General features: G+C 47.9%; 1 protein-coding gene and 1 long non-coding RNA gene across 5 annotated transcripts in view; one reads left to right on the plus strand and one right to left on the minus strand.

The window, feature by feature from the left end:
- SLC8A1 (solute carrier family 8 member A1) overlaps nucleotides 1-26739 on the plus strand; it is a 128027-nt gene that overhangs the window by 2647 nt on the left and 98641 nt on the right. For 3 of the 4 annotated variants that reach the window (XM_027664587.1, XM_027664584.1, XM_027664585.1), the window contains exons 1-2: nucleotides 1540-1595; nucleotides 11964-13793. In XM_027664587.1, coding sequence (XP_027520388.1) covers nucleotides 1558-1595; nucleotides 11964-13793 — 1868 coding nt within the window. In that variant the 5' untranslated portion in view covers nucleotides 1540-1557. Of the gene's footprint in view, nucleotides 1-1539; nucleotides 1596-11963; nucleotides 13794-26739 lie in introns of those variants that run through there. The other variant, XM_027664586.1, reaches the window with a different exon arrangement.
- Nucleotides 23727-26029, minus strand: LOC113957276. The gene is made up of 2 exons (XR_003531111.1): nucleotides 25796-26029; nucleotides 23727-24164 (listed from the first exon to the last, which is right to left on the minus strand). It is a non-coding gene; the product is annotated as an uncharacterized LOC113957276 (long non-coding RNA).

Below are 26739 nucleotides of genomic sequence, written 5' to 3' on the forward strand. Positions count from 1 at the left end.
AGCTGGAACATTAAGTAGCTGGTTTGTTGGTTGGTCAGTTCATCACAAAGTGCTTTACAAAGGAGTTTTGTGTCGTTGTCCATATCTTACATCTCATCTTGAAAACAGAAATTTAGTTTTCCATCTCTGCTGAAGGACATGGTGATGCAAAAATCTTAATAAGTTTTTTTTGAAAGTAAGGAAGAAAAGCACAGATAAAATCCAAAGATAAAATTCTGGGTTTCTGTCTCACCAGTGGAGACAAAAATCACAGGCACAGCTAACAAGATAAGAGAGAAAAGGTCTAAGAGGGTGCAGGAGCTAAAATAATGTCTTGATTTTCCACAGTTCTTGTTGCACCTGAGGATCTGGGCATAGAGGGCTAGTCAAGGTCACTGGGTACTTGCAACGACCAGTGTGTGAGTTATTAGCTCTGGTCCTATTTTAAGTTCCTAAAGTCAGAGAGTTTTGCCTGGAGGGCGGGACAATGGGTTCATCTGCTCCTTGCTGGAGCCAGCGAAGGGTGGAGGAGTCATTCAGGCATGGTGAAAGGGGAATTGCCCACAGGAAGGACACTTGGGCCAGCCTGAGGTGCAGCAAGTCCTTCTCTGCCAGGCTGCTGCCTTCCTGCAGGACCTCCCCAATGCTGATGACCCTTCTGTGGGGACAGGAGGGTCTGTGGGTTTAAGGGCTCACTAAACTGCCAGATGTGAGGGCAGTTCCCAGGAAGGTCCTAGCTGACCCACATGCTCCTTGCCTATCACCCTATGTCCGCCACTGTCCTCTACAAACACCTCAACTCTGAGGATGTGATAGGCAAGTGAGTCCCAATCCAGGTCCCCTGGCCTCCTGCCTCCCCACAGGGGCCATGGGAAACATTGTGGGGCATGGGGACAGGCACAGCAAGGCACTCCTTGCACACACACACGTGTTTCTCTTCTCACCATCTCTCCTAGGGTTCGCTCTTTCCTGCAGAGTGAAAATGGGTTCGGGATTGTCCTGGCAGGCTGTAGGACGGCCGGGGGGATGCGACGAGCCACAGCGGGCAGGACCTGACCGGTCAGGGTGGGCTGTGCTGGAGTCAGGCAGGGCATGGATGCGAACTGTCCCGGTCAGGAGGGGCAGGGCTGGGGGCAGGCAGGGCAGGGCTGGGGAGCTGCCCCAAGCGGGGAAGGCAGGGCTGCTGGGGGTGGGTCCGCAGCCAGCCCTGCCTTTCAAAGTCCCTCCATCCGAGGAGGAAATCGGGAAATATTTCCAGCAGCAGGGGGACGAGGAGGAGGGCTGAAGCTGCTACCGCGGAGGAGGGAGGTCTTTCCCTGCCCGCGCATCGCGGCGGAGGGATGCGGAGGGAGGGGAGGCTGCCTGCGGGGCGGGCTGGCTGAGCGCATCCCCGGGGCGCTGCGCGCGTGTGTGTGTGTGCGCGCGCGCTCCCTCCATCCATCCCTCCATCCCTCCCTCCCTTCCTTCCTCCCTTCTCCCTCCCTCCCTCCCTCCCTCTCTCCCTCCCGCCCGCCGCCGCGCCTCAGCCGCGCACCGGGGCTCCGCCGCCCGCCCCGCCGCGATGCCCCGCCGCTGCTGATGCGGCCCCGGCGACGCCCGCTCCTGCCCCCCGCCAGGTAGGACCGAGACCGACCGGCCCTCGCCCCGGCGCTGCCCAGCGCGGCGGGTCCCCCGGCGCCTGGACACTGCTTTCTACACCGGCGTCGGAGTGCCGGGGGAGGCTGGGGGGGGCCGGGAGGGGGACCCGGAGCCGTGTGGGAGCCGATGGGGAGGCGGGGGTAGGATGCTCACACATCCACACACACCAGAGAATGTATTTTACAACCCAGCCACGGCACCTTTAGGCAGGCGATGGGGCTCGCCCCCCTCCCCCGCCGGCCAATCGCGACATGTCGCGACGGGAGGCGCGGCTGCGGCGCGGTGTTGCCTCCCCCCTACCCCAAGAGCCGGGCGTTGCTGGGCAGGTGGGGTCGGGCAGGGGACCGGAGCAAATCTCCTTCCCCGGGGGGCTTACGGGCGCATCCCCCCGTGCGCGGCGGGGTGCGGTGCCTCCGCCTGGCCGGGGCTGTGCGTGCCTCCAGGCAGGGTTGCTTTTCCTGCCTTGAGGCGGTTCCTGAGGTGAGTGGTCGGAGGCACCTGCAGCCACGCTGAAATTTCCATTTTCATCTCGAGCATCATGTGTTACTAAGGGCTGGTATTAAGCAGCGCTCATCACGTAGGCTTTGTCTAGGTGGAAGCATGGCTGGGGCTCTTCCGTCATCTTGAGTTTAATTCTTTATTCGCAGCCTTGTTGCTTCCCTCCCCACCGAGCCATGCAAAACAACTCCACACTCTGCTGTGTCTCCAAGGCGAAAGCAAACTGCCAAAATGTTGCAGAAAGGCAGCAAGCACTAGGGAGAATTGGAGTCTGAAAATGAAAGCTGTAGTAAAACCACAAGGTCACAGGCATGTGGGTGCAAGTGTGTGATTTCAGGGGACCTCTTTGCTTGTGCTTTGCAGGAAGATGTTCCTCCAGTCCCAAATGTTGGAAATTTGCGAGTCAGGTAATGGAAATGAAGGCTGAGAGAGGCTGGGATTCTTTGAGTGCTCTCCTGACACTTGCCTAGGTATTCATGTGCTTTTTGTCACCACCACAAAAAGGAGAGATGCACTTTTATTTAGAAAAGGGAAGCTGGGACACTTACATGTTGATGTGATGGTGGCATCTAGGAAAAAACGAGCTGTTCTATATGGCTTTGGCTGGGGAAGTGGATATCACCAAAGAAAGGCATTTGTAGTCCCTTGGGAGCACCTATGAAATGTTTCTTTCTCCCCTTTCCTTCCAAATGATTCTTCAGTAGCAGCTTTGCCCCTTGTTCAACACAGACATTTAGTCCAAATAGGGAAATAATCTAGCATTTCTAGAGCCATAACCTGCCAGCCAAGCCATGAACCCCCCCCCCACCAACTCCCCAGGAAAGCTGATGCATTTTCTGACTCCTCTTACACCCCACCAGCTCTGTTTCTCTGGAGACGTAAACAACTCCTAAGTCAGTGTTGGGAAGCCACGTTGGCCAAAGCTTCCTCTGTACCAGGGTTTGCATTCAAGATACCTGAGGAGGTTGGACATACTCTTTATGTCAAGCATCTCTGAATGCCAACACCAAGTAGCACAGTTTTAAGGTGATGAAACTTTGCTTTCTTCTCTCTCCCCCCACTTTCACTAAGGTTTTTGTGATCTATTGGCTGTGAATTGCTCCCGAGACTTAAAACAGGCTTCACCTGTTTTTCTCTCCTGGTACTGCTGTACATGACATGGCAGAACTTTGGCTTATGTCCTTGCTCCTGGGAGTCTCTACATCACCTTAAATGATGTTATATAGGCACAGCCACTTCTCTGCCTTTTGTAGTGTCCAGATCTGCTCAGGGCTTTCAGAGTTGCAATTTTCTGGCATTACATCTAGGACAGAATTTGCTTTTCTGCTGTGGTTTTGAGGGGATACTGTCATGGCTTACCAGGGTAAACCTGTTGTTCTCCAGCATCCCAAAGAAACTTAGAACCTGGAATAAAGCCCAGTGACCCCCAAGACACAAGCATCACTGAAGAGCCAACCAACAGGTTGGTGATAGACAACACATGTCTATGGCTCTCCTTGTGACTGCTACAGGGAAGAACCTGGAGCTTTGTTCAGCTCTATGTGCTGTAATCTGCATGTGCTCCCAGCTCACGGACACTGATGCCCACAGCTGTGCAAATCTGGGCTCCACCTGGATCTGCTACAGGGTGCTCAGGGTGCTGTGCTGTTGAGACTCTGGCATCCAGTATGGGCTGAGCCCACTGACCAGTCTTTCCCTTGCAGAGGACATAAGTGGTATCTCTCCAGCTATTTTCAGGAAGCTTGTAGGAACTTGGTTTTTTCTGCTATCTCTATCCCTCTGGTGATTTTAGCTGAAATTGGAAAGAGGGGGGAGCGATGCGAACAGACAGACAGACGTGGAAACTGTGATTTCATATGCCCGGCTTCCTAAGGAAACCTGGCTACAAATAGAAGTGAGATTTGGTGTTGCAAAGAGCTCCTGGGGAGACAGAGAAGGAGGGGGAATCTAAGGAGAAGGGAGAGGTGGTTAACCTTGTGTTTGAGGTAACAAAGGCCTGGCACACACCTGGGCTTAGATTCCCTTTCCTGAGTTCTGGGGGTCTAAAAGCTGGGCATCTGCTTGGCGCTAGCATTCAGCTCCCTCTAGAGTCAGCCGTGCCAGAGCTGTCCCTATGGACGGTGACTCTGCTGGGAGGTGACACCACCCTTCCCCAGCCAGGGCCAGTCACGAAGCTGGTGGATGAAGCATGCCAGGGTGAGCCTTTGCCCAGACTAACCTGCCCAGCTTCTGTCTAGTATCATGTCCGAATCGCAGGTCAACACATTCCCATGGATGCCTCCCAGCTCTTCATCCCTGGAGGGTCGCAGGGAGCTGGGGCTGGGGATTTGTCTCTTATCCCTTGAAGCTTTCTGTTCCTGCAGAGCCTAGGAGAGCATCCTGCTGCACAGAGGACCCACACACAGCTACAAACCCAATGCAAAAATAGTCACAGAGGTAGGAATGGACGCAGGCATAGAAGAAAGCAACAGGCCTGTTAATTTCTCCCTTCTGGTCCCTTTGGGGCACTTCTGGGCAGATACTTCCTACCCAGGCTACCCAGGAGCCTCAGGCTTATTAGCAGTGTTTTATTCTCCCAGCACTCTCAGGAGATGCTCTTCCCATATTCCATAGGGAGACACGGAGCACAGGGAGATAAAGGGCTGCCCTGGGATCGCACAGGGAGTCTGTTGGCAAGGCAGCCTCAAAGCTGGCTCGTGGAGACCAGGCAGACTGCACTGTGCTTAAATCAGCAAGGGAGATCCACGGGCAGAGAGGAAGGCATTCGCAACCGAGGAGGAATCATAGGGAAGAGCCTGATGCTGCTTGATAAAGAAGAGACCAAAGGCAGGTGGTGGGGATAGAGAAATGGTCTGGAGACAGCAGCAAGTAAGAAGGGAGATGTTTTAAAACAAACAAACGAACAAAACAAACAAACAAACAAAAACAAACAAAAAAACCAAACACACCAAAAAAAAAGCCCCACAACCCTAGAGAAATGTAGTATATTTCTCCCTTGCTTCTTATTTTCTGGCATATTCATTGCTGAGATCTTGAGTCATGGGGGAAAGGGGCAATTTGACACTTGGTCTCTGTGAGTGAAAAGCAAGACTCTAATCTCCCTGACAAACACTTCCAAGCTCATTCTCTGCAAGCTGCCCCCAAATTCATCCAATGTGGTTGAAATTTTATGTTCTGGATGTTTTGTTTTCTCTGTTTATCTGTTTATTTTGGAAAGCTGCTGGGGACATTGTGGGAGGAGATTGGATGCTTCATTGAAGAGATAGGATACTTGGAAAAATCAGTTGCAGACTGATAATTATTCTTACTTTTTAATGTCCTTTACAGAAAACAGGGTGGCCTGATGTGTATTTTACTTGATCGGATCCATGGAGGGCTTGTGCCTCTGACTATATTTGGAAAGGTTTTGATGTTTTTTGTACTGATGCAATCACGATGCTGATGGCCTGGAAATCATTTTCCTGATGTGGAGATCTGGAGGGTCATGGGCAGGGGATGCCAACAGGCTGTGCCTGTTTTGGAGTGGCAGAGCTGGGTGGAAGGGAGCAGGAGCCAGGCAGAGCTGGAGCAGGGAAGTGAGCCAAGGGTTTTCCAAGCTGTGTTTAAAGTGCCCTCACGCTGTGCAGCCCTGAGTGGCAACAGAGTATTTGGATTTATCAGCTTTCCTCCTCCATGGGCCTGGATGTACAGCCAGTGTGGGGGTAGGGTCTTTTTCCTGCCTTGATGGCTAAATCTCACAGCTGTCAGGAGCTAAGTTTTACCGAAGCTATGCCATGGGGTCATCATCAAGATCAGTAGTGAAGCCAGCAGAGCCTGTGGCTGCCTTGACAAATCTCCAAGCACCCCATACCTCCTTGCAGGACTGTTGGCATCTGTTTTGTGTCCCTTGGCTGTAGGAACACAGGGGACCTGGGCTCTTGCCTGATTTACTGATTGATGATCAGAGACCATACAATTTATTTGGTGGGGTTTTTCTTTCCTACAGTCATGTATTTTCTTAGTACAGGCTTTGCCCAAGATGCCTGCTTTAAAGCAGATTGCTACTTTCAATGAGGCACAGTGTACAGGTTTCAGCAGGGCCAGGAAGGGTCAGCAGGAGAGGAGATGGGGCAGCGGGTGTAAGTCCCATGTGTGGAGGCAAGGTATGCAGTGCTTTCTCCTGGGAATTCTGGTTATTGCTTGCAGTAGACTCTTTAAGTGCTGGTCTGCTGCAAGAGAAGCTGAGAAAGGGGTTCTGTGACTTGGAGATGTCAGATCTGGCCATGGGGTAGGAGCATAGGGCATGGTGGGGAGGGGGACACTCGTTGGCCAGGAGAGCCTGCCTTTTTGGGGCTTGATGTCTTTTCCCCAGGGACAGTGGCAGGAAGGTGAGCAGCTAACTTGCTTTGATGCTGTCTTTCTCTAGCTTGCAAGCTGGCTGTGCCTTGCAGTAACTACTAGCTGCTTCTTCGTCAGTTTTTGGCCTCTCTGGCTGAAGGGAGACTGTCTTTCTCCTGCCCCAGCAAAGGATGGTTTGAGCTGCCTTCTCTATCTCTGCAGCAGTGCACTCTCACCAGGAAAAGGTCTTCTCTGTCTCTGACTATGGGATGTGGAAGGGCTGTCTGGGAGTCCCCATGGTGTTGCAACATGCTCCTGGTTGTGTTCCCACATCATGCTGAAAAGCAGCCACTGTCACGTGAACAGCAAACTTTCTACTGGCCCCCAGCAAGTGACCAAGCACCCTGTGGGGAGAGGGTGCTGCTCCAACCTTCTGTACACCAGTGACACAGCTGTGAGGACACCTTCTTCCATACAAGCTGCCAGTAAATCCACAGTAGTGATGTTTATTATGAAACTGATGTCACAGTGGGGTAGGCACCGTTGGGTAGCATCGGCAGTGGCTGTAATGGTGAGAACACTGCTGTGTTACAGCTGCTCTGTACAGGTTTTCTATTGAATGCTGGGAAAAAGTTTCTCCATGGAAAGTCTCTCAGTCTCTCTTTGTGTGGCCACTCATTCCTTGTGAGCCTAGGCCATTGTCTTCCTTGCCCAATCCTTCTGTAATTAAAGTGTCTGGATTAGCAGTGTTTTTTCAGTACTCTTTAAAAATAACGGTGCTTCCAGTGTGTTGCAGATGGTCATAGACCTGTGTGTGATACAAAGGTGTAGGAAAATAACAGGAAGGGTCTTACGGTGGATATTTCAAGGCTGAAATGCCCCAATGGAGACGGGACTTTTGGGAGGCTGCAGCAAAGCAAAAGCTGCGCTTTGTTTAAATGCAGAGCAGCTTTAAGGCTCACTTTGCATGCAGCGACAAGCCGGCCTGAAGGAGCAAAGCTGTCAGAGCAGAGTCTAAAAGGCTGTTTCCTCCCTGTCTGGCAGCTCCTGAGCTGGGGGGCAGGAGCATGAGCTGGCAACATGAGCTCTCTCCTACCAATTTGTAAAACCTAGAGCTCCCTTGTCATGCAGGGAGGCAAGTATCTCTACAATCCTGCTAGCCCTGCTGTAAACAACAACTGCCCTCCTGGTGTTTCACACCACCAAGGTTGGAATAAAGGCTGGACCAACGTCCCTTGGCCAGGAGCTACATCTAAACTGAGCTTGCCATGCTCTCATGGGCTTTTTTCCCTGACTCTGCAAAGTGGCCTGCTGGCAACCCTGGGAGCTTGTTGCAAAAGGGAAGGGGCTCAGCTGCAACTTCAGGAGAACCCAGGTTGGTCTCTCTCTCTCCTGGCTAGCTCTAGCTTTCCCTTAAAGCTCTCCAGCAGCCCCAAGGCAGTTCCACTCCTGTAGTGGTAAAAAGGGCTCTGGGTGCTGTCCCTGAGCACCAGACAGTGCTTATGGGCAGGGCTGTGCTGGCCCAGGACAGTAGTTTGGGATTTTTCACCACACATGTACGGCCAGTGCTGAGCTCCAGAGCAGTCCGTGTCTCTGCCCAGTGCAGCCATGATCCATCTGATCCCAGAGGCTTTGGGGTAGTGCCTCCAAGGCCATGAGCACCACTGCAGGCAGGGTTTGCCAGGGCTGCCAGCATCAGCACCCGTACTTGCTTTTATTGTTGATGGCCAGGATGGGAAATGCAATTGAGACACCTTAATGAAAAGCTAACAAAGTTGGATTTGGAGGAAGGGCTGTTCTTCTAGTAGCCTTGCTTCTCATTGTAGAATAATGTAAATGATTTGTCTGGGAATATTCCTACAGCAGTGTGCTGACCATGGGCTGAGACCCTAGGCAAATGCAGAGTAAGAGGGTCTCTGGGGACCAAGCTATTTATTTTGGATTGTACAAATAAAGAAATTATGATGATTTAATAGCAGCTGCTTCTCAGAGATATTTTGAGTTTCAGGCTCTGGTTGCATGTGTGTAACTAGCATGTTGTGGACAAGCATTTTCTAGCCCTCCCTAATTCCTGAGTCTCACTGTGAATTGGTTTAAGTAGAAAAGCTGGTGATAGTATGTCAATCTTGTTTGATGACCACACCACAAAATGCTGGAGAAAGTACAGCAGAGAGCTGGGGGACACTACTGCTGCTCAAAGAAGGCACGTTGATGCGGCCGATGGGTTTCTCTTCCAAAGCTCTGGCCATTTCTTGTCCCTCTGCGATCTCCAAAAAAGTTCCACATTTCCTACCTTCTGCCATCTGAGGGAAAAATATTGTTTGTATGTGACATGCTGGTTGAAAATGCCAGAAAGATGGACTGCTCAGGTGCAAACCTCTAGGCCTTTTTTCCTCCTGTTTAACATAATGTGGGACTTGATTTAAAAACACCAACCAAATAGAAAAAAACAAACCCCAAACCAGCTTGTATTAGAATGTTTAAAAGGGAAGAACATGGCAAATAAAGTTCAAATGACTTATTAATTTGATTTCATGCATGTCTTTTTTTCTGGATGAGACTTCCAGTGCCCAAATCCTTTTGAAATTGTAGACTTGGTCCAAAGTGTGATGGGACTCTCCTATGACCTAAATCAGTGACCCAAAGCATAATATTTTTTCTAGAACCATCTGTTTTCTCTTCTTGCCAAGGGGATTTCACAATGCCTGATTGCTCTGAATAGTTGTACGTGTGCAGGGATATGACTTGCCACAGGGAGAAATATTAACGGAACAAGGGCAGGTGGATGCTCTTGAGTTTTTTGAAGAAACTACTACCCTTTAGAAGGAGAGGGTGAAGAACCATGCAGCTGAGTAATATCTTATGCCCACAATGAATTTTTTTAAGCCTACGTATTTAAAAAGGAAACAAAACTACACTTGCGAGCTATCTGGGATAAACAGAGTAGGTACCAAGTCAGCCTGTGTTTTGACAGCCCCTTTATCAAATGTCTCTGTGATTTGGTTTGGAGCAGTGTGAAACACAGGAGTACAGATGTTGGGTGACTAATTCATGCTTCAGCTAAACTTCAATGACCATGAATGCACATCTGTTTCAACTTAGCTATCTGCTGAATGGCCTGCAACAAGGCACTCTTCTTTACAAACATCATGTTTTCATTTTTTTTACTTCATGTTTGTAAGCAGTGGCTACAGTTTGCATTTGGGAAAGTGGAAGGAACCAAGGGACTGTGATCAGAGGTGCAATGTTCAGGGCTTCTGAATCTAGCAGTAAGAACTTTTTTTGTAGCATTAGCAGGATTTCCAACACAAACAACTTTCTTTTAAATCTATCTTCCTACAAGAGATTTGCTTTTTCTTGTTCATCTTATCTGTTCTTATCACCCAGCTCTCTGACTTGCTCATTTCCTCCACTATGTATCTTTTTCTTTTCTTAATTACAAAGCTGTGGAGCGGGGGTTGGAGGCAGACCAACAGCTCCTGGTGAGAAAATGTCATTTATATAAAACTGCCTTGATAAATTCTCAGTATTATTCTTCCAGACCAATAATCCTACTACAATATCCATAAATAAAAGCAAACAGAGAAGAGGGCTTTGATCCATCATTACAATGTCTCTTTTGGAGTAGACCCCATAACATGGGTGCAGGATGCTACCTATTGCTTCCTCCAGTCAGGTGTTCACTTGTGCACAGCCTTGTCTCTGCATAATATGCCCCTGCCCTAACAAGGAGGGGCGATTTGTCATGGGGGAGAAGGAGATGGGTGGTGGTTCACCAGGTGCTTTTCTTCAAGAAGGTGTTGGGGTGTTCCTGTTTAGGAAGGTAAATGCTTCTCCTCAGGAATGCCTGCCTGTACTGTTGCAGTCAGCAATGCAGCATGTGTAGCCTGTTCTGTGGCTGGAGAGGCAGCCTGAGTCCCAGCTGTGCTGTGAAACAAGACCTCTTTCAGAAGGAAGAGGGAAGGTATTCTTAGCCATCCCATTTGGGTCCCAATCACTATGACTGGGCCCGGATGACAGCTGGGATGCTGTCACTGGGTGCCACCTTTAGTGTGAATGAGTTGGTCTGTGTCTCCCAGTGCATGCAGCTGTGAGCTGTCAGACCTGGTGTGTTTTTGCTGGAGACCAGGCAGATGGCAAATGGTAGACTGAGACCTGCCAGGCGCTGCGAAGACTGTACTTGAGGAGGCATTGACTGTGTCTCTTGCTTGTGTCCCATCTCTGATATGGGCCTGGAAATGAGATCTTTCTCTTAGAAGTTAAAACCTTTCATGGCTGAACATTTTTTTTTCCTTTCAGGAGTGTGAGTTTTTTATGAGCAAAACCAGTTCAGCTTTTTGTATTTCCCAGCAAAGTCAGGATATCGATGTACTCATTTTCCTCTCTTCATAGAAACATTTTAAGCACTGTGTGATTAAATTAACTTGGACGAGAGAAGCATAGTATAGCAAAGGCTCTCCTTGAGGAGAAAATATAGCTTTAATAACTAGGGATCTGGCTTTTATTGGCTAGTAAAATTGAGAATGTAACACTGAGCATGCTCGGGTTTTTGCGCTAAGCATCTCTTTGTACTTAAAGGCATCTGTTCTGTCGGTTTATGCACTGTTAACTAACTGCAAACCTCTTTAACAGCTTCTCTACATTGCTGGAAAATCCTGAGGCAGGACAAGGGCAAGTACAGCTGTCATGCCTGATGACTGATGTTGTAAATGGAGTGAGAAAGGCCCTTGAAGGGGAAGCCGTCAAAGCTGACCTAGTGGGAAAAGAGCACAGGGACATATTTCCTCTCGAAGCATGCCAAGAGAGCCAGGCTTCGATGCATATGGGGCTCTTTCCAGTTTTGGGAAGGTGCAAAGTGATGCGCTGTGGAAGGAATGGCTCCAAAATCATTAATTACAGACTACCCTTCTGGTGCACCTTATGACCAAGTTACTGTTAAGAATAAGGTTTTGCCAGGGCTTGAGAGCTCACTTTATGCAGATTTCTGATGTGGAGTAGATGTTTAGGAGGACTGTGAGCAAGAAAAGGCTGTGAAATACATGGATTACTGTGATTTAAAATGGCAAGTATAAAAATATTTTTTAAACATGATGAGGGGATAGTAGATTCTCTGTCCTCTCCTGCTCTTACCCTGAATTCCAGTGAGAGAATGCACTGTAATTTTGAAATGGGAAACACTTCTACCAGCTGTGAAGCAGAATGATGGACTTTAATTTGATGAGGAACAAGAAAATGCAGTTGAACAAGTAGGCTTTCAGCAAAGAGAAAGAAACATCATAGTAGCTAAAGGGGGTAGGTGTTATCCCAATGGTAGCATCTGAATCCACCCTTGTTCAGATGACTGAACTAGATAATTTCTACATGAAAAACATCAGTAATCATAACAAAATGGGCTCATTCAATGGGTCTTCTTGAGTAACAGGATAACTTGATTATATGTTTGGGAAAAATGGGAAATAAAGAGACTGGAGAGGAAAATCTGTTATCTCTGGTTGGCCTCACTTAATGCATCTTTCCTCTTGTCTCTGAAGGTTGAGGATGTCTGGGATCTGTTCAGAGGAAGTGGCCATGTCACGAGTAACTCACCCAACCACCTTCCCAGTGAGCTTTCAGCTCCTTGTGCTGGTATTGCTCTTCCATGCAGATGGCATACATGCGGAGAGCCCCAGTGAACTGCCAGGGAATGACACTGAGGAGTGTGCTGGCTCGTACATCTGCAAAAAGGGTGTGATTTTACCGATATGGGAACCCCAAGACCCCTCATTTGGTGACAAAATCGCTCGGGCAACGGTGTATTTTGTAGCGATGGTGTACATGTTCCTGGGAGTGTCTATCATAGCTGACCGCTTCATGTCCTCCATTGAAGTCATTACATCCCAAGAGCGAGAAATAACCATCAAGAAGCCCAATGGTGAGACCAGCAAAACCACTGTGAGGATCTGGAACGAGACCGTTTCCAATCTCACACTGATGGCCTTGGGCTCGTCCGCCCCCGAGATCCTCCTGTCCGTCATCGAAGTGTGCGGCCATGGCTTCACAGCGGGGGACCTGGGGCCAAGCACGATTGTGGGAAGTGCTGCCTTTAACATGTTTGTCATCATTGCAATATGTGTGTACGTGGTTCCAGATGGAGAGATAAGGAAGATCAAGCACTTGCGAGTGTTTTTTGTTACGGCAGCCTGGAGCATCTTTGCCTACACTTGGCTTTACATTATTTTATCTGTGTCTTCACCTGGGATTGTGGAGGTTTGGGAAGGCTTGCTCACCTTCTTCTTCTTCCCCATCTGTGTGGTGTTTGCCTGGATAGCTGACAGGAGGCTTTTGTTTTACAAGTATGTCTACAAGAAATACCGAGCTGGCAAGCAGAGAGGTATGATCATAGAGCATGAGGGTGATCGGCCCTCCTCCAAAGCTGATATCGAGATGGACGGAAAGGTTGCTAATTCTCATGTGGAGAACTTTTTGGATGGGACACTGGTGTTGGAAGTGGATGAGAAAGACCAGGATGATGAGGAAGCCAGAAGGGAAATGGCTCGGATCCTGAAGGAGCTGAAACAGAAGCACCCAGACAAGGAAATCGAACAGCTTATTGAGTTGGCCAACTACCAGGTCCTGAGCCAGCAACAGAAGAGCAGGGCCTTTTACCGCATCCAGGCCACTCGGCTCATGACCGGAGCTGGCAACATCTTGAAGAGACATGCTGCAGACCAGGCCCGCAAAGCCGTCAGCATGCACGAGGTCAACAGTGAGGTGACGGAAAACGATCCCATCAGCAAGCTCTATTTTGAACAGGGTACCTACCAGTGTTTGGAGAACTGTGGCACTGTAGCCCTGACCATCATTCGCCGGGGAGGTGACTTGACCAACACAGTGTACGTTGACTTCCGGACAGAGGACGGGACGGCTAATGCCGGCTCCGACTACGAGTTCACTGAAGGGACAGTGGTCTTCAAGCCTGGAGAGACCCAGAAGGAAATCCGTGTTGGCATAATCGATGATGACATATTTGAGGAGGATGAGAACTTCCTGGTACATCTCAGCAACGTCCGTGTGAGCACTGAGCCCTCGGATGAGGGCGTTCTTGAGGCCAGTCGTGTCTCAACACTTGCTTGCTTGGGATCACCATCTACTGCCACTGTCACCATTTTTGACGATGACCACGCTGGTATCTTCACCTTTGAGGAGCCAGTAACTCACATCAGTGAAAGTGTAGGAACCATGGAAGTGAAAGTGTTGCGAACCTCTGGTGCACGAGGAAATGTTATTGTGCCCTACAAAACCATTGAAGGCTCAGCCAAAGGTGGAGGAGAGGACTTCGAAGATACCTGTGGGGAGCTGGAGTTCCAGAACGATGAGATAGTGTAAGTGAAGGTTTTACTTATTCGTTACAGTCTCTGTTTGTCCTGAAATAAAATGCACTTGGCTCCCAGAGCTGCACTAGAGGTGTTTGGGTGCCAGCATATTGCAGTAAACCATGAATGGCCATATGTGCTTTGGGGAACCTGAAATTCTGCGTTCCTGCCTTGCTAACAGGCGGGAGAGTGCCTGGTCATGGGCACTCCAGCATTTAGCACCAGGGAGGTGGAACTGATGTGGGAGCCCAACCTCCTGCACCATACCCATGTGCTGAGCAGAGCTCTATAGCCTCAGCTCTGCAGTGGAGCAGAGAACAAAACCAAAATGCCTGTGACCACCCAGTCATAAGGACCTGTCTTGCAAAGGGCTTAAACTGAACATATGAATTGTGGTACCTACTTCCTCTTTCCTGTTGAGGATCATGTCATCCGGGACTGGGCCACAGTCTGTTCTACTGCTCAGGGCTTTGTTGAAGGTCACTTTACCTCCTCCTCTTCTAAAGGCTTGTAGGCCTGGGTCATTGTCATGTAGGGAAGTCACATGGTTAGGATGCAACTGCAACCACATTTGGCTGCTTGAAAGTGAAAAAGAGGCTGAAAGCTGTTGGAAGCTACTCCAGAGTGTTGCTCTGTGGATGGTGAAAAAATTAGTAGTGCTGTAGCCTTATTACATTATGTGGAGAATATAAACTAGCTCAATAAATTGTGGTAGAAAACATCTATCCTTTGGTATGTCATGAAGACATTTCCTTGCCCAGCTGGTGTTCTGGGAGGAGCAGGCATTGGGAGTCCTGTTATTCCAGCCTCAGGCTGTTCCTACAGTAAAGTCTGTGTTTGCAGATCAATCCCTGCCAACAGGGACTTATCTCTGTAGCACAAAACCACCGCATAGAACTTAAAGCAGTCACTGATAAAGGGCACTGCTGTGTTGGAGAAGAGCTAACTTTGGCCTGACTGTTATGTATTATACTACTGGTCTCTTGGGAGCTGAGACGGACTCATGACGAGTGCCAAGACTGGTCTTTGTGTTCTGTCTGTTACCTGTATCTGCTGTGTGTGCAGAGGGAGAATGAAACTTCTTCATAAAACTTCTTAAAGTAAGAGGGAGAAAAAAGGATTTATACCAGTTGGCATTTTGACTTCCCAGGAAAAACTGAGCAAGAAGTTCAGAGCTCCAGCAATCTGGAGGCCAGAACATGCATGTTGCTCACGCAAGGGTCAAGAGCACATACTTCTTGGTTCCTGAATGATAGCTGTAGTAAAAGGAAGGTAGTTATTTGATTATATTTTTTCCCATTTGGAGAGAAGCAGGGAGTTGTCTGCAGAGATGCAATGAACAAGGCTATAAAGATATCTCCCAAAGGCTCTTTAGTTTTTATCCAGGTCACTCTGCACTAGCAAAACTGGGTTACTAGTAGTTGGATTTTGACATTTGTTCTCAGTTCCCATGGGACGTGACATGTTTACATGGCAGGCCAAACACACAGCCTTTGCAACTGTGCTCACAGGGGCTGGGACTCCCCCTTATCTAGTATCTCCCACTCTGGTTAGGATCTCTGTGCTGTCCTTCATCCAAGACCCATGTCCATGCTGTCTCTTGGTGCTCAGTCTGTGATGTCAGGTTGTGCAGTGAGATGGTGATGCCTTCTCCCTGGCACTGCTGTGCCTACTGCCTCTGGTGGTGGCTTTCCCTCCACTACACTATCCACTGCTGACTTTTGCCAACGGGGCAGTAACCAAGGGGTGTGCTGGAAATGAGCTGACCACATCCTGTTGGGTCTGCTGCCTGGCCTCCTGGGGTGTGCTGGTGTGCCCTCACCAGGGCAGCAAGCCTCCTCCTTCCTCTTTTTACTGGCTGTCAGAATGTACACTGCAGGCACAAAACAGGGGAAAACAGCTTTCTTAGAAACTTCAGTGTGTTTTTTTTTTCTGTGCAGATGCCATCATATCTCTATTGCCTTTGAACTATCTCTTCCTGTAATCACAGGGAGGGACAATACATAGGAAGCACCATTTTAGGAGTTCACAGTGTGGTACAGATGCTTGGGGAATGGTGCATAAGGAGATGGTGACTACAGGGCCATGTATTGACTAAAGGGCTTTCTGCATTCAGGTGGGAGAGGACATGCACAGAATGAAACTCATAGTACATATTCCAATCTGTATCTGAAAGGCAGTAGATACTAGTCTAAAACTTAGGTGCTACAGTCCATGTTCAGGTGTTGGATGGTACAATCTGACTTGCAGAAGATTTCCTGCAGGCCCATGTTTGCTTGGGCACAAATTTAGGGCAGCCCTGCAGCACAGAGGCTGAGTGGTCCTGACACTGAGCTGCTGCTTACAGGCATCCTCCCATGGAAGAATTTGCTCCAATGGTAATAAAGAAGATATGCTAGCACAATATGTGGATTATAGAGCTACAGCCTGTTTACTCTGTCACTGCTTGATAGTGCCGTGCTTTAGCTAAATCACAGTTACGTAGAATGGTGCAATTCCCTAGCACATTGGATTCGATAGAGTTCTAAAATTTCAGGTTTTCCCATGCTCTGGTGGCCAAGAGATGTCTTTGCTGCCCTTTCTAAAGGTCTTTAGTGCCTCTTCAGCTCTGCCATTCAGGTCTGTATCAATCAGCTCGGTAAAATTGAGTAAGATGTGTTTTTCTGGGGCACTAATAACAAAGGTAGGGCAGTACAGGGAGACACGAAGATAAAGGAAAAGCATTCACAAGCCTCTATTATTAGAAGGCTGGCTTGCTGGTAAGTCCCAGTAAAATTAGAAAGCGCTGGAAGGACCCTGATCTTCTGGAGACCTTCCTCTGGTTCCAAAAAAGCCTAATTACGTAATTTGTTGTTTGTTTGCAGTGTCCAGAGAGACTTTCCCATTTGGCAGTCTGTTGATGACCCCCTTCCCAGAGTACACAAAATAGCTGTTTAACTGCTGAAGCCATGCTACTTCATTTGTTTAAACAAACATCTCATTCTGAGGCTACCAAAAAAGATATGTAGTGGAGAAGATGCTGGTTCTCCTGTGGAGCATTTTATCCCAGCTATGCCTCTTGGAGTGATGCTTTTCTGCTCCTTGTTCCTGAAACACAGCTTGTGTGTTCAGTGGATGCATATTACCAAGTGAAAGAAACAGCATTTAAATGCGTTTTGCAAAGGGGTTACCTGTGTTTTCATGACAAATTGTTCCAAGTTGTGTGGGAAAGCTTAAGATGTTTGACTGGGGTTCAGCAAGGTCAGTCTCTGTGGTGCTGCACTGGTCCCTGGGGCTCTGAGACATTGCTGTAGGACAAGGTACTATGATTTAAAGTGTAAGAGAGAGCCTTCCCTCTGGGGCCATCCTCAACAAGGTGATTCCAGCCTTGTCTTGTGTCTCCATTAACAACTAAAGCTTTCTTGATGAGAACATGGAGATGTGTAGTTGTAGGCTCTTCCTGTCCACTCGCCTACTACAGCTATTGTGATCATAGAAGAGGTCCCTGGTTCATCTAGCCAGGCTATTTTTATCTCCTGACTGAATGGTAAATAATTCAAAAGAAGTCCAGTTTCCTATATTAGAAAAGGAAGCACTCCTCTCAGCTGATATCCCATCAGTTCTTCTCCTTTCTATCTTGGAGCATCAGGAGGGGTACCTCTTCCAGAGGTGACTGCAAAGCTATATGGAAACAGTGTGTTCTTAAATATTCAAAAAGATTGTAATTTTTTTTAGAGGTAACATTCAGAGATAACTAGAGATCTATTACAATCTGCATTCCAGATGTTTGCACACACATCCTAAAAGAAAAGTTTTTACTGCATTAATGTCAATGAGGAAGATGGCACATACAGTTTTGTGGGCAACCAATCAAACTTGTATTTCACCAATGCATTCACACCTATAAATGCTTGGAAAATCTTATGTCAAATTATCTCACGGTTCATAGTATACAGTTTAGCTGTTTTTATAAGAGATGTCTGCTGCAGGTTTAGGAAGTGACAGAGATGCCCACTGAATCTGACTTGCCCAAGTCAGCTTCAGTATTTCTCTGGAAGCATAAATCTAGGAGTTGAATGCTAAGAGAGACAAAAACACCAGCTAAATCCTCTGATTTTTTTAGGGAAAGTGTCCCCAGAAATCACATAGGCTCCTCCCAAGAGCCCTTTAAAAACATCAATGTCAGTAAATATAGATTGTGGCAGGAGGGGAACCAAGTGGTACTGCTTTTTTAAGTACCCCTTTTCTTTTCCAAAAGAAGTTGGGTGAGGTATTTCTAAAGAAACAGCAAAAGCCATATCCTGACTCAGCCCTGAGACCCCTCTATGTCAGTTTTGCACCTACGGTCTGCAGCTTCAGAGAAAAAAAATAAAGCCTTCAGCATGGGCAGCCTTGCAGTAGGATGCAGTTGAAGAGCAGGGTATCTTCTGCTGTGGCAGAAACCAGGCTGAAGGGGAAGCAAACAAACATTCCCTTTTGAAGGTTTCATTGTTGGACACATTCTCCTGCTCTCTGTTGTCCCACTTTGTTTGGCTGGACCAATGTGCATCCCCTCACTGAACAGCCCCAACTTGCATAGGGTTAATATCTGGCAGCACAGTGTGAGATATCAAAAGAGACCAAACAAAGACTAAGCTCTTACTTGGCCTACTTCCAGAGCCCAGTTTGGGGTTTAGAGAGTGTTTTCCCCTCACCACTGGAAGTTTTGCCTGTCCCAGTGGGATTTGCAGGCAGTACAAATATGGCCACCTGGATCTAGAGCTTGAATCTTTGGCAGGAGCACCCAGTGCTCCTGGTCCACCCAGTAGAAGTCCAGCTTATGGAAGGTGGCCCTGGCTGCGGCCCACAGGAGGGGTCTGATTAGGTGTGTTGCTCCACGCTGGGGCATGGCATGGGGGCCTGTTTCCCTTTCCAGGGGAGTTTTGAGGAGGAAAATTCACTGGGTCTGAAATGAATCGTTGCTTTGGTTCCTGAAGGCCAAAAGTTGGTTGTTCCTTCTTAAGAAGGGAAGATGCAGCTATAACAGGGCTGTCTTTTCTTTTTCTCCTCTTAATTCAAACAATGTTTAGTCTTTCCTGAACATGACTTAATATCTCCCAGCCATGGGCATATCTCTTAAACTGTGTGGACAACCCCACACATTTGTTAGGAGGCATCAAGGAAATGAGGTGTGAACATCTGTTGTTAACAGACCTTCCCGCTGTGCTGTGCCCAAGACAGGTCTCGAGCCTGTGAAGCACATACTTGCAACTATGTCTCCAAGCGTCTCATGGCTTGGTCTGGTCCTCTGCTCCCTGGAGCAAGAGCCAGTGGATCTGCTCCTGTCACATGTCATGATGGTGTTGTAGGAAAAGTCCCGCCTGTGGTGTGCTTGGGGAGGGTGAGCATGGGATGCTGCAGACTGTGCTGTTTGCCCAAATAAGTCAGGAAATCTAGGAACTTGATTTGGTGATGTGTCCTGTGGAGGGGCTTAGGCAGCAAAGTTGTGTCATTGGATGAAGGAAGTTGTGCCAGTACATCACTGGGGGTGAATGAGGCGGGGGAGAAGGGTGAGGACAAGAGTGGTTAGCTCTCGCTGAACAACTGACACAGTTTTTGTCCTTGAAAAACCAATGTTTCCTTATTTGTAATGAACTGTTGTTGGCAATTTACTGCTGCCAGCTGCATCTCTGTGGTTGATTAAGGGAGCTTGGATCTTAAATATGTAATAACTCCCTGAAAGCCATTGAGAGGTAGTTATTAGCTTCATCAGGGCCTGTGTACACATCCGCTGTGCTCCTTTATGAAAAGGCTACCTATTAAATGCATTGTAGTAATTTCTAAAACGCAGGATCTAGGCTTGTTTTAAAAATTAAAACAACAACCCTAGCAAAGCCTGTTGGCATGAGAAAGTTTTCTGGAGCAAAGCACTGCTGCACAGCTCCTTGTTGGGGAGACAAGAATGGGGGATAGGAGAAGTCCTGTCCCCCTTTGCAGACCCTTCTTTCCCTGGCATGTGCTTGAGCACTGCTGGCAGCAGCATTGGCATCAGCAGTGACATTCAGGTTTTGTCAACGGATCTGTCATTCGCCCCTCTCCCTCCTGTGCACATGGGATCCATTGCTGTGGCAAAACCTTGAACAGGGAGAGGTAATTCATTAGTACATGGGATCCTGATGCAAGTGCAGCTCAAGTTGTGCATCTGGCTTGGGAATAGACTTCTTTCCTCTGTCAGTTTGCCCTCGGGTTTGAACTCAGTGGATGGCACTCGGTATTCTTGCAGCAGCAGGGCTGAATTTGTGGGCTTAAAACGAGAGTGACAGAACAAAAAGCAGACAGCTGACCACAGACGGCATCCAAGCATCTGTGCAGATGGGCAGAGAAACATCTGCTGTTATCCAAAGCCAAACAGAGAGAAGCTGGACCTGCCAGACAACTGACTGAGTCAGAAGCAGACCCTCCTCAGAGGGAGAGGCTGAGCCTAAAGGCATCATCCCACATGCTGCAGGCGGATAGAGCATGATCAGGCAGCTCTCTGCTGACAGGGGGATGTGATGTTGCTCTGCCCTTGTCAGGCAGGCCTACCAGAGGCGATGCACAGTCTTCCATGCCTGGATCTGGCTTGTATATGTCTCTACTGGCATTGCTCACACCAGGGACAAAATCATGTGTTCAATAGCAAGGACATGCACATCGCTGCCATGCAAGGGAAAAGTCACCTATCCTATGCCTTCTCTCTGCTCCTTTCCCCGTTCTCCAGCACCATAGGATAACGGTTTTAGCTTAACCTTCACAGTCTGGTCTTGCCAAACCACCTGTGTTTCTTCAGTACTCTCAGATGAGGAGCATTGATTAACAGTCTTTCACAGCCACAGTGTTTGCAGTGCTGGGTGCACGGCCTCACTGTGCTGGTACTACTGGGTATGTTCTCTTTTTTGCAGTCTTGGGCATGGCTGGAGTTAAGGTCAGCCCTCTCCAAGTCATAAATGCTATTTAGCCTGAGGACATCTTGAGAGATATCAAAAACTATACTAATGAAGTTTCTGACTATGACATTTGAGGCTTTGTGCTGGTTTCCAAGAATGGCAATGCTGGATCCTGGGTGACAACAAATAATAAAGGCATTCTCCGTTTTAAAAATATCTTAGTGTAAGAGAGAAAATATTCCCACTGCTGTGTAAGTGAGAGGGTAACCAGCATGGGCCTCCTCCATCCAGTCCCTATATGGTTCCCTTTCCATAATGTCTGGACTCCTTCCTACACAATCAAAGTAACAATAAAATGTGTCTGGCAATGGGAAACAAAGCAGCAACAAAGAATGGGGTATGGCTGGATCCCTGTGAATTGGGTGCTGGAAGGAGAAAGACGGAACTGATGGCATATGCCTGCCCCATCAGAGCAAAGTCCTGTCCAGGGGAAGGTCTTCTGAGTGTAGATCTCTCAGGTGCCTGAAAACAGGGGTGGGGACCAACTGAGTGGAATTCAGTGCAGAGATACTACCTGTGGGGTTTTTTTAGAGGTGGTTGAAATTTTATGGCATTCTTGTCAGCAAGCTTCTTTGCAGGTTGGAGGGCTTGAGTGATTCCTCTGGTTATTTGCTCCTGTTAAAACACTGGTGTGCACTAGTCACACACTGTGCTATTTTGGGGTCATGCAATATGGCTCTAATTCAACCACAAGACCAGTACGCCCTGCGGAGACCCTTGTCCCAAGGGCCAGATGCACTGTCACCAGGTGGCAAAGCTGTTGTCTCACTGGCTGGGATATAAAAAGGACATGAAGTTTTTTATTGGGTCCAGAAGAAAACAAATGCACAAAAAAGGATTGATTTGCTCTGAGCTCTTTTGCTCTCAACTCGGTTGCTTGCTTCCTAGTAAGAAACTCATTTTGAGATGTGCTTACGTGTTCGTGTTTTAATTTGTCAGTAAACATTGTCCTAAAGAACAAAATAGTTATATGTTCAGTCTTTGCTAACAATTTGGATGGATCTATTAGCACACTCATCAGCCCCTCAAACTTCCCAGGCAGGCTCTCAGCTCCTCAATATGTGCAGGCATCCCTGCCCTTCCCCCTGGCGCTTGCACCCCCCCATTTCTGTGCAGGTCATGTGGCCGTGGCTCTGCCATCTTCTGCCCCAAAACCTTCATGCATCCTGAGCACTGCTCTCACCAGTGTTGTGACAGATGACTTATCCTGGCATGCCTTTAGATAAGGGCAAGCAACACGCCTGTCTGGACACTGTGGACATTGTGCTCCGAGGAGCTGTGCACCCTCGGCCACAGCCCTCCCTTCCCTCTCAGCAATGCCTTTGTGCAGCCCAGCTCTGCTGTCCTCACACTGCACAGCTCTCACACAAATTCACAGCCCTGTCACAGCATATAAGGCAGAAAAAAACTCAGCTCTGCAGGGAGTCTGGAATGAATCGAGCTGCAGTGAGCAGGGGAGAGACGCCCTGGTTTCATTGAGAAGAGGAGCCTTGATCTGAGACAAAACTTGTTACTGTGGCTCAGGCAGGTAGGGAGCAGGTTTTACCTGGCACCAGAGTCTGCATAGGAACCAAGTGTTTCCTTGGTGCGGTAGATTTCCATTCACACTTTAGGTTTGGCTATGAAAATTTATCTTCCTCCTCAGCTTAGCCTGGATATGCGACAGAACCTAGGGGAATAAGATATCGCCCCTGCATAGGGTAAAAATAATGTAAACAAAGTCAGTATTAATGCCCCGGGCACAAATCATCCTACCACAGGGGAAAGGGAGGGAAGCATAGCAGGAGATTTACCTGACTCATGAGCTCTCCAGTGACCTGGAACTCAGAAAGAATCATACAGAAACATGAAAATGGGTCAGTTTAGTAGGGAGGATTATAACAGAGCAGCGTGGGAGTGTTGGGTCAGAATCAGTCTGAGCATGAACTGGACAAGAATAAGATGGGAAGGAGATATTCCGGACATTCATGCCTTAGCAATGCAGAGAGAGAAGGGGAAGGTAGCTGAACAACAGATTCTACCAAGAAGCAGTGGATGTTTGTGTTGATGAGGCCTGCAGTTGTAGGAGAAAGATGATGGAATCTACCTGTCCCCAGACCCAGAAGGCATACTGAAATCTAGCCTCACGTTATGAGGGACTCTTAGCAGTCCCTCTGGAAGGTTTCATAGGCAATAGGTGATGTGCAGGCAAGCTCAGAAGCTGCCTTCAAAAGCAGCTCAGCTAGATTAGGTCTGTTTTTGTACCTAAATGAGCCTAGAATAAATCAACACAATTTTTGTAAGTACCTCAAAGATAACAAGGAGATGAATAACAGCCAGCATATATTTGTCAAGAACAAGTCTTATCAAGCCAACCTAATTTCCTTTTATGCTAGTCTTTTGGGTAAGGGAGAAGCAGTGTCATCATATCACTGAGCTTCAGAAGGGCTTGTAATGTTGCCTAGTTCAGTACTGTCATAAGGAAGACCTGGCTAAATGGGCCACTGGGGTGATGGGTTCTAACCTGTCTGGAAAGAGAAATGTGTCATTGGATAGGGGTAAAAAAGTGTTCAGTAGGTTTGTGTCCTGAAACAGAGCTTTTTGGGCATGGGAAAGAGAAAATTGGTGTTTTAACTTGCAGATAGAAAGCGTAGAGAGGTTGGAAGTGTTTATGAAAGGTCAGATGGGGATTTACAGAGATGGGCTGTGAATTAGTTTGAAGAGAAGACACTGTAAAGTGTTTGTGCAAGAATAGTCATATGCACAAATTCAAGTGGGAGGGGAACAACCAAGTTGAGGGGGTGCCGTTATGACCTGGCAGCCAAATCTGAGCTCACAACATCATGCTCTTGCAATGAATAAGACAGATGTCATCTTGAAGATATTCAAGTGGGGAGTAGCCATCCTTGTACTCTCTGCTCAGCTGTGTCCAGCTCTGAGCAATCTGAACACTGAAGAGGTTAAGAGTCCAATGGAAAGCACAGAAGATGACTGGTGATCTGAGAAACATGACCCAAGGTGAGAAACTACAACAACTGGTGCTATTTAATTTAGAGAGAGGTATAGGGAAAAGATATAAACCTTGAGCTTGGTAAAGAGCAGTAAGACATTCTCTGTGTCTTCAGGGTCTTGAGGAAGCAGCAGAAGCAATTCAGATTAGACAGCAGGAAAATTTCCTCATAGTACAGGAGGGTCCACTCAGAAGGAGCTTGGGGGAGTGGGTGACCTCTGTTGACAGCAGGGAACAGCTTAGAAGACATTGCCCAAAATGATACCAGATGTAATGTCTCTTTCAGGACACATTGGGTCAGATGAGGTCTTGGCAACTCTTCCTCTGCTGTTGTTACGTGCTAGCGAAGCAGAAGTGTCCATCATGAGAGTTGCACTTCAGTCAGGTGGCACCCGTCCTGCATGATCTTCTGCCACAAACATGTGATGGGATGGCATGCAAAGCAACCTACAAATGGAGCAGAAAGACCTTCACAGGTTCCCTGTGGCTCTGGGCTCTTTGCTCACAAGGGATATCTGGGATAGGGCCACTGCTTGCCTGCTGTCCGTGTCCTTTTCTAATAATTAGATGCAAACCAAGCTTCCCTGCAGGAGAACTCTGTCCCCCTGGGGGAAGAAGCAAGGCTGCACAGATTAAGGAAGCTAATTAGAGGGGAAGAGAGCATTGGTACCGAAGCCCCAACAGTAAACTTTGAAATCTAGATAAGGGAGCAGTATTTAATTATATACAATTAAAACACCGTATCTCAGTCCCTTGAGAACTGGCAGTCTTGGAAAGCCCTCACAAAGGTGCTAATGAACAGATCTGAAGGCAGCAGTGGGCTAGGAGCTGTGCTTACCAAAGTTTACCTGCGAAACACATATAAAGAGCAGAGCTAGGAAAATTCCCTTGGGCCGCTGTCTCCTTATTCCTGTGTGACATCCTCCCTCTCCCAGAGCAAGTAATGGGAACCCAAATCTTGGGAACTGAAAGGGAGATTGCTTTGCTCTTACATGCAGCTGAGCAAGACCATTGCAGACACCCATGCAAGGAGAGGCTATCCTAACAACGTTGGGAAAGTTGGAGAGGGTTGTAAATACTTAGTCTGAGAAAGATAAACAGTCTTTGTGCCCTTTTCTCCCAACACACAGGAGAAAAACCTCCTACCCCTGTACCTGCCAGCTAGGAGTGTCCTGGTATCTCCAGGGAGGACCATGCCGATGTTCCCCTATGCTCCACAAATCCTGCAAAGTTATCTTGGGTTTTTTTCCTTCAAGTTCCCTCTAGGCTTTAAAGCAGCTACTTCCTCTCCCAGCTCCTTTGCTGCTTCACGTACACAGTCCCTGACTTCTGATCCTTTCACCTGTCCTCTTCAGTCCAGGAGGACCATTTGGTTTCCCTGTAAAGTGTCTGCCTTATGTTTTAACATTCCCTTATTCCACTGTTGCCGCTGAGATAGCAAACTTTGTGGACTGCAGCAGTAGCTTTTATCCCATAGCTGCTGCTGGGTATTAATGCAGAATATCCAAAAGCTTGGATGGATTCATATAATTTGGCAGAGTAGAACTGCAGAACCAGCCTGAAGTTTTCCAAAATTCCTCTTCCTCAGCAACTTCAAACCCTTAAGGAAGGCTTTTAGTTCAGCCTTGGGTGCCAAAGGAAGTGGTCTCTGTTTTAATTTGTAAATATGAAGTGCCAGAGGGCTTCTACCCTCTGAAGGCAGTAGCTTCAAAAAGCACAAGTGAAATGCTAGGGCTCCTTTTCCTGCATCCTTGTCTCCTGTCCTTGTTCAGGAACACACCTAGCGCAAGGTGCGAGCTGCAGGTTGTACCAGGGTGGGGTAGTGGGCTGGAACCTCAGGCAAGGGGCCATAAACTGGTGCCGACCTATTGCCTGACAAAGGGCACTGGCACCTTCAGTGCTGGCCAGGGGGTTGCCAGTTACCCAGAGAGTCTGAGAGAACCCATATAAACAGTGAGAAGACCCAAGACCAAATATCACCGTTGGACCAAGAGGTACATGTAAGGAGTATAAAGAGCATGAGAGGAAGAGGCACGCAGACTGTAAGGGTACAAAAACCAAGGGTTTCCTTCATTGACCCTGGAGGCACCAGCTCAAGCTGTTATGGTGTCCCTGCACCACGATTAAATTACTTGATCCAGACGTCCAGGACTCTGCTACAGGAAACCTGGGGTTGACCCCGTGAGGGAATCTTGTCTGACAGTGAGTGTGGTGTGTGGTGGGAGCCAAGCAGGGCACCTCTGGGTTCACTGGAGCTGCCCACTGCAAAGGTGCTTCAGTCCCAACAGTTTAAATCTTGGGTGGTGCATGTGTGACTCCCAGAGTGGCTCCTGAATGGTCAGACAGGAATGTTTCCTTAACAGTCTTTTGCCTGCTCTTTGCCCCCACATTCTGTTTGGCACAGAACCTTTCTCTTTTCAATGCACAGAGCCCATGAGTCACATCTGTGATGTTGTCACAAACAGCTTCCCTGGTGATACAGCTGCTTAAAATGTTACAAGACCTGAAAGTGATGCCAGTGCCATTGAGGTTAATTTTATTTGTCTGAGCCTTTCTGGTGATGTTTTCCTCTGCTGTGCCAAGAGCTAAAACCTTAGGGTGTGCTTCACTCATTGTGTTTTGGGTGAAAATTAAATTTCTTGTTGAATCCCAGGGCTCCAAGAGCTAGGGTTTTAAGAAAAATTCTGACTACTATTTGGTGTGCCCTGTCTGGTCCTTGGTGTGCCACAGAAAAATTTGCCATGCTTTGGGGGAAGAATTGCTGTCTGTTGCCAGTCCTGCAGAGCTGGAAGGCTTAAGGCCAGAGGAGCTGGAAGGCTTAAGTTGCTTCTCAATTCATGTATTCCTACATTAGTATGAATGAGCATGTTGGTCTCTTGCAAATATACAAACAGATTTCTACAAAACACTTGCTAATGAACCAAAACAGCAGTTTGTCCTTCCAGTGATTTGTGGGGAGTCAGTAAAAGACTCAACCTGGGGAGCTCATTACACTGCTGAAGTAGTGCATTTTTAGGGGAGA

The sequence above is a fragment of the Corapipo altera genome, unplaced genomic scaffold (genome assembly GCF_003945725.1).
Source record: "Corapipo altera isolate COAL_440 unplaced genomic scaffold, ASM394572v1 76, whole genome shotgun sequence".
Taxonomy (NCBI): domain Eukaryota; kingdom Metazoa; phylum Chordata; class Aves; order Passeriformes; family Pipridae; genus Corapipo; species Corapipo altera.